Raw genomic sequence first — 8,202 nt, 5'->3', positions numbered from 1 at the left:
TTGGATGGCTGAGGGGGTTGACCCTGGGGGTGGTCTCACCACTCCACTACCAGACCCGGCCACCAAAAAAGGAGTCAGAGAAATGGGAGGCAAGCACATCAAAAAGAGGAGGGGTCCTGCTGGCAGACAGTCCAAAGGTCACCTGTGCAGGGGGAGAGGGCAGCTGATGAGATTTCTTTGTAACTGCATCATGCCATAACAATAGCCTTTAAGTGGACCCCAGTACAGATCTGAATAGTTTGGTGCAGAATTCCTTGTCTTTTTTTTTTTTTTAATTCCACAGAGAAAAACGTCAAGAGAAATGTGCTAGCCAGGCATGTATGAGGGGGCAGCCATAAATGTTGCGGGGGCATTGTGCTCCAGCACCTTTTACCATGTCTAACTGAATATATTTTGGGGGATTTAGTTTGAGGGGGCCAGGCTCCCTCTTGCCCCTGCGTAGACCCGGCCCTGTTTTGGACAAAGATTCCCTTCATTGCTCTTGTAGTTTGGGAAAGGAGATCCATGACTTGGCCACTTGTGGGGCAAAAAGCATGATTTCCTGAAAAAAATGGCAAAATAAAGTAACACTGGAAAATAAATCATATATATTAAAGATACTATTTTTTGAAACCCCATGGCTTAACGTCAGTGGGGTCTTTCTTACCTTTTTCATGCATGTACAATAAGACAGTCATGTCTGTAGAGATTATTAGACCATGACATTTTCACATGCATAAATATTTCAATTTTCTATTTTGCTTATTTCCATATTTTTCCTTAGCCCTGATTCTCTTCACAGTGTAGTTTTGAACTTGGGAACTGATTTGCGCACAGCGGCCTCAGTAGCCCACCAAAGAAATAAAAAGTCGTTTTAACACAGAATACCCACTAACATCGTGTAGACACACACACACACACACACACACACACACACACACACACACACACACACACACACACACAGTGCACTGGGAGCACTTGGACCTGAACTATCGCACCCACCCACCTCCCCCTCTTGTCGGCCTTGGGAGCGCGCACCATCCCCCTTTTTGCGCGCTCCCGTCGCGGTCAAGTGTCTGTGCACTCGATTAAGGGTCGACACTCAGTGAAGATGGCGATGAGAGTAGCGCTCCGGTGCTTCTCTGCAAACTTTTCCCCCAGACTGCCTCATCTGTCGCGGGCGGCGCAGGGCTCGGCGACTCGGCTGCTGTGGAGGAGCGACGCCTCTCGGACACTGAGCACCGCCTCGCCGCTGTCCGCAGGTAAAAAACACGGCACGGCTTTGGCTACACCAAGTTTAGACCTACATGCGGGCTGGCCACACATTCCTGTGTGCGGTGGGCAAAAAAAAAAAAAAAAAAAAAAGACTCACGCAGTTGTTGTCACTTTCCCACGGTTAATTCACGACCTGTTAAAAACAGAGGAGCACCGAAATTGCTGGAAACATGCCTCAAGTTTAATGCCACTTCACTTGCATTTGCGCTGGGGGCGAAAGTTGATACAGAAAATTCATTTATAGTTACATTATTTCAGTGTACAACGGTGCAACGTTTTTGATGGCTGTCACGTAAATGCCCATGTCTACAGTCAAATCCTGATTTCCAAAATTAGCTTGCTAATAAGTGGCGTTAACTAGCAAGTTATGGCTTGTTAAAGCGCACCCGCTGTCTCGTGCCACACGTAGTAGCTCATTAAAAGTCACGCATGATCTTGGGCACGAGCCATCCGGAGCAGCGGTGATGGGTGTTCCAGCAACATTTGAATGTTCATTCGCTGTCTTATGTAGAGCTCCCTCCGTGTCTCTGTTTTCGCTTGATAATTGCATATTTTCTCCCAGTACATGTCGACACATTTTTGCAGATCGTTTAAAGCAGCAAACAGAAGCGTTTTCCAGCAGGGACGTTGAGCTTTCCGGGACAAAAAGCTCTCTCTCCTGAGTAACACAGTCCAGCCATGCATCAGCATCCCGCACAGTTCACAATCTGGTTCAAACCTGTATTTTTCTGCATGGTCTGATGCTGTCACTGGAAACTGTTGAGGCATTGCTGTTGCTCCCCCAGGGTATCGGAAATGTGACTGCATTTAGATTTAGTGAGCTTGGAAATATAAGGGTCTCTCTGAGAAAAAAAAAAATAATACAATTGCATATTCATGATATTGAATTGCTCTATGCTATACAGTCTATAGTATGTTGCCTGCTAGAGCCTCAAACCTTTGATGCTCATTATCTCTGAACTCCACCCTGGGAGATATCTGTAATTCTAAGCTCAGGATTAGACAAATCACATTCTGACGTTGCTCTGCTGCACTGAATAAACTGAATATATGAGGAAATCAGCTGCCCATTATGTTAATTTAGATGAAATGGTGCTTTTTTTTTTTTTTTTTTGCTTAAGTTTGATATCAAATGCAGAAACAGTGAACAATACTGCAGCACCGTGCAACCTCATAGTTTAAGCACCACATTGTATTTATCAGGTGTTCATATGGAAAGGCACTGACATGTTTCACACATCAGATACAGTTTTCAGATATAAGTCATGAATCCAGCCATACTACACTAGAAACCGTTGCACAAGTAACAGCCTGCTCTTCAGCTCTGGTCCATAGTACACTAAGATGTTCTTTGGACATACAAATACAATAACCAGATGGTGTGTTTTGAGACTGCGAAGGTCTCTTTCTGGTCTTATGACAAGAATGTCGTCCTGTCTGTCTCACGAGGTCGAGCGTGGCACTGACAATGCCACCGTTTGGTGTCCAGCTCCCTGCCAGAGCCACCCACGCTAAAATTTGTGCACTCTGTAAGGAACATTGTGGGGAGATATGGCAATATGACCACAATTATTAGAAGTGAATGCTCCATGTTTTTGTATCGCCTAGGAAGCCTAAATCAAAAAGTGCATCATCAGTCAGTACGTTGAAAATTTTGATATAGTGTGTATTTTATTTCTGGCTGTAATTTCAGGTTTGCCACTTACAAAAATGTTGTACCCACATCATTCCATCTCCTGTAAACTAATTTAGTCCCTTGTTCTCTCTGCAGCCCTAAAGTTCACAGATAAGCACGAGTGGGTACGAGTAGAGGGAGGAATTGGCACAGTTGGTATCAGCAGTTTTGCTCAGGTAGGTTGCTGGGGTCTGTATTCATATTAATCTTTGATTTACGATGCACTTGGGTCAGAGGTATACTGATGGCAATCTGAGGAGGTGATATGCTTAATACTTGAAGTGTGCGTTCAGGTTCTGCCCTTTGCCCACAGTTGAAAGAATTGTAGCACAACAAGCTGATTTACTCTTTTATGACTATTGTTTGAGAAAATGGATGGTTACAGCAGGCTGCAGAGGCTCTGAAGGGCAAGCACTTACTCATTTACCTCATGCATGTGTTAACCTTTGAATGAAAGAATGTTTTATCATTAGCTTAATGCTCACACTCCTACTTGTTAGACTGTTAGATATCATCTGTCTGGGAAGTTTGGTGCATTGTGGGAGTTGTTTTACTTTTAAGGTTTCTATTTTTATTTTATGGTGTGAGGACTTTCCCTCAACCTGCATCATCTACTTCAGTTAGTCTTTTCCACTGTTTCTCAGAATGACTTTACACAATCCCCAGCAAGTGGGTGTGAACCTGTTGCATTCAATCAAAAGTCGCCCAGTGGAGCAGTTAATACAGTTTGTTAACGTTAAAGCCAGGGTGGGAAATTAACTTTTTAAAATAAGAACATCTATCAGCCACTGACAGATAAATGTTCAAATTTACTAGACATTTAGTAGCAAATCATTATTTTGTGTCTGAAATCTACCAGCCACTTTGATATTTTCTCAGTATTTGGCTGCTGGCTGGTGCTAATTTCCCACCATGATTAAGGCATGTCTGTGGTCATGGACTCTGGCTTATACAAAACACATCATGTGGCTTTCTTCTGGTCTATTGAGGCCTCTGCAGCTCATCCATTGCGATGATTCTGTGGGGCCAGTGGACACTCCAAAGACACTCCAAAACACACGGCTCCCTCTCCCTGTACCGAGACATGTTGGGAAAAGAGTCTTGATTTTCATAAGTCCTACCTTTGTTGTACGGTTGTGATGCTCCTTGGCCACCGCTTCAGCACTTCCTTATTCCTGTCTTTTTGCAAATGCAATGCAAAAGACATCAGCTTATGGATGGAGTTGAAATTGAAAATTGAAATTGTTGAGTGAATTTAATTATGCTGAAAATTTATTTATTTATTTATTTATTTTCCTTTTTGTAGTGTCCATTAGTCCATAACTTCCTGAGTACAGGTAAAAATGACCAGAGGTTTGCTTGGTTGGGAAACTGGTAACACATTTGATGTAGAATCCATGGATTTTATGGATATATCTCCTTTCTGTCCATTTTAAATATTTTTATTTTGATTTCAAGCTTGCACAATTAAACCCAAAGCGTGTAGTCAAACTTTACAACATATAGGCTGATGTGGCCTTAAATTTGACCCTGCAGTCAGTCACAGTTGGGGTTTGAGGACTTTAATATTCAGTGAAGTCCTTACAACCTTGATGTGCAGCATATATAACTTGTAACTTCCCAAGAATAGAGTGTGTTAAGAAGTTATGTCTGGTGGCCTAGGACAGTGAATTTAGTCTTTGCAAACAAACTGTCTCCCAGTACCAAAACCAAGGCCACCAAGGAAAACACACACACACACACACACACACACACACACACACACACACACACACACACACACATTGGTCTAATCCAGTCCAGCTGGGTGCTTCCTTTTCGATTCATTGTCCGTGGAGCAGGTCAAGGCCTTGGTGACAAATAGTTATAGTCTAATCTCTTAAAACTGAATTCCTGAACAGAACTATCTTCCTGTGTTTGCGTCTTTATTGGCACAGTTTCAGAACATGCAGTGTGAGATGTCACCTCGGTGCTTGGATTTGCCTTAACGTGGTATTTCTCCATGCTAACTTAACCTTGTTTGTCTTTGGCTGTGTCTTAAATCTAAAATGTCTATTTTTGCTCTTTAATGTGTAGGGTGTAATCCAAATAATTTGTCATTGTAGGAGGCACTAGGTGATGTGGTATACTGTGGACTCCCAGAAGTCGGCCAAAAACTTGAACAAATGGGTGAGACTAAGGGATAGATACTTTTTCTTTCTTTCTTTCTTTTTTTCAAGTATTTGAGTCCAGTGGTGAGAAAGGATGGGTCACTCATGGTGCTCCCTTTGTGTTTGTGTTGCAGAGGAATTTGGTGCTTTGGAAAGTGTAAAGGCTGCCAGTGAGCTATACTCTCCTCTGACGGGGGAAGTGACTGAAATCAACACAGAGCTGGCAGACAATCCTGGACTTGTGAATAAATCCTGCTATGAGGAGGGTGAGCACAGGCGTCCGAGTTTTGTTCTGTGAAGCAGGGAGGATGGGGGATGGGGATCAGTGTCAGCACTGCCAGCCCTCAGGGAAAAAAAAAACAAAACAACATTATTAAAAAGGAAATAAATGAATGCTTTAACCCTTTGAAAGCTGAGCAAATCTATTGGAATTCTTTCAAAAATGTGGGAGAAAGGGTGATGAGAAAATTAGCAAAATATGAGAATAAGAAGAAAATTAGAGGTTAAAAAAAAAAAAAAAAAAAAATTGCAAGGAAATTACCAGAAAATAAGAGAAAAACCCACAAAATTACCAGAAAATTATGGGAAAACAATTACCTGAAATATAGCTAAATAAACAAATACAAATATGTCAGATGCATGAAGGAATGAATTCTCAGTGCTAATGTCGTCAGACAAAGTGACAGTGGTAAAATAGAACAATCTCACAACCTTGTATTCACAAAATACAACATGTTAATATATGAAGTTCATATTTATGAATTCATTAATTTTGGCTTTTAACACCTGCTCTTGTGTTTCAGGGTGGTTGATCAAGATGACAATTGAAAACCCCGGAGAACTTGACGGCCTCATGGATGAAGCTGCATACGAGAAATTTGTTAAATCTCTTGAGTAAACCATCCTGCCACGTCTTTTTGTAATGTAACTGCAGTCAAATTAGCGGGCATGCTCACTAACATCTGGTCTGACACTGTCCTGTGATATTTATTTTGATACTGGAATTGTGCCATCAAAGTAACCAAAATCGTAACGCCTCATTAACAACTCTCACCTAGATGGTTAGTATTTACATGAGCCAACCTAAAGGGCTGTTAATCTCAAGACCTGACCACGTCATGGGGTCTTGGCTCGGGTGCTTTGCTGCATTTTTAAAAGTACAGAGAAGTGGCAGAAGCTCGGAAAGTGATTGTAAATGTGTCACGTTTAATAAATTACATCCTTTGGTTTGAGGTCATGGAGTTTTTCTTCTGCATATCGTGCCGTAATTATAACAGTAAAAATGTCATTCTTTGCTAAACTTACTAACAGGTTGTTTGGAGTGACATTCTTATACATTAATAGTAAATAAATACTTTGTGGACTGATACAGGGATGGGAACATCTTGTTTGCACAAAGTCAGATGTTCTGCTACAGAGACTGAGAGGCCACTCACACTGGCAAGTTTGATCCGCGCCCAAGCACGATTGCCCTTAAAATCCGGATTCTTTGACCAGTGTGATCGCTCCGTATCGTGCTTGAATACAGTACACTTCCCCCGCTCTGGCACGGTTGGAAGGGGTGTGCTTCTGCACGGTACGGGCGCGTACATGAGCACATGCACGGTCACGCACGCAGTGCGCGGATGTAAATCATGCAACTTTCCTCCTGCCTCTGCAAAACTGTTTAATGTGCACAGCGCGATTACCGGCGAATGGCCGCATTGCGCAATCAATAATCAACCATGTTGTCTGTGTCATTGTCCGTTGTGCTGCTGCAACCGCGTATAAACAAAAGTCGGTTTATAATGAAAGCACAGCAGTCTGTGTGCGGCGATCCGGCAGACCTGGTGCTGGCCGGCACCGCGTCGGCACCGGCCGGCACTGGCCGCGGCACCGCGCGGTGTGCGGTCACCCGGTCACCCGGTCTGCCGGATCTGCCAGGTGCCGCTCCGGCTGTCAGTTGGACCTTTCTGAAGAAGGAGGAAGTTACCTCCGAAACTGTCAAGGTAAATAAACATCCCATATCTGATTAAAAGGACCAAAAACGTTTTTTAGTTAAAAGGAAGACATGATGTATTTGAACTACATTTATTTATAATGACGTCGGGCCATGCCTGTTGTTGTCGTATTTCAACGTGATGACGTGCACACCGGGGGCAATCGTGCTTGGGCGCGTTTGGGAAAAAGGTAATGTGAGTGCAGGCCAGCCGGGGACTGGGGAGGGGGGGATTTTGACTTTAGCACGATACGGGCTCAAACTTGCCAATGTGAGTGGGCCCTTAGGGCCCACTCACATTGGCAAGTTGAAATACGACAACAACAGGCATGGCCCGACGTCATTATAAATAAATGTAGTTCAAATACATCATGTCTTCCTTTTAACTAAAAAACGTTTTTGGTCCTTTTAATCAGATATGGGATGTTTATTTACCTTGACAGTTTCGGAGGTAACTTCCTCCTTCTTCAGAAAGGTCCAACTGACAGCCGGAGCGGCACCTGGCAGATCCGGCAGACCGGGTGACCGGGTGACCGCACACCGCGCGGTGCCGCGGCCAGTGCCGGCCGGTGCCGACGCGGTGCCGGCCAGCACCAGGTCTGCCGGATCTCCGCTGCTGTACTTTCATTATAAACCGACTTTTGTTTATACACAACGGACAATGACACAGACAACATGGTTGATTATTGATTGCGCAACGCGGCCATTCGCCGGTAATCGCGCTGTGCACATTAAACAGTTTTGCAGAGGCAGGAGGAAAGTTGCATGATTTACATCCGCGCACTGCGTGCGTGACCGTGCATGTGCTCGTGTACGCGCCCGTACCGTGCAGAAGCACACCCCTTCCAACCCTGCCAGAGCGGGGGAAGTGTACTGTATTCAAGCACGATACGGAGCGATCACGCTGGTCAAAGAATCCGGATTTTAAGGGCAATCGTGCTTGGGCGCGGATCAAACTTGCCAGTGTGAGTGGCCTCTTAATATCTCTCCAATTTGATCTGAACTTACAACCATCAGTGCTTATATTTTATTAGAAATGATGCACTGCCAAAATACAAACCCTTTGGCTGAGGGTTAACATAACAAAAGCTGACAATACTTTGTCTTTTTACAATGCAGTAATTCGTTTTGATGGTGTTAGT

At 43.8% G+C, this 8,202-nt stretch overlaps 1 protein-coding gene across 1 annotated transcript; it reads left to right on the top strand.

The window, feature by feature from the left end:
- The first annotated feature begins 1,026 nt into the window (after positions 1–1,026).
- Positions 1,027–6,314, top strand: gcshb (glycine cleavage system protein H (aminomethyl carrier), b). Its single transcript, XM_030045604.1, has 5 exons — positions 1,027–1,244; positions 3,029–3,108; positions 5,038–5,101; positions 5,217–5,348; positions 5,886–6,314. Exons 1-5 carry the CDS (start codon positions 1,094–1,096, stop codon positions 5,978–5,980), a joined length of 522 nt encoding a protein of 173 aa, XP_029901464.1. The 5' UTR covers positions 1,027–1,093; the 3' UTR covers positions 5,981–6,314.
- The last annotated feature ends 1,888 nt before the right edge of the window (positions 6,315–8,202 follow it).

Source organism: Myripristis murdjan, chromosome 3, assembly GCF_902150065.1.
Source record: "Myripristis murdjan chromosome 3, fMyrMur1.1, whole genome shotgun sequence".
NCBI lineage: Eukaryota > Metazoa > Chordata > Actinopteri > Holocentriformes > Holocentridae > Myripristis > Myripristis murdjan.
The sequence above is the reverse complement of the archived record's forward strand: the minus strand, read 5'-3'. Positions and strand labels throughout refer to the sequence as shown.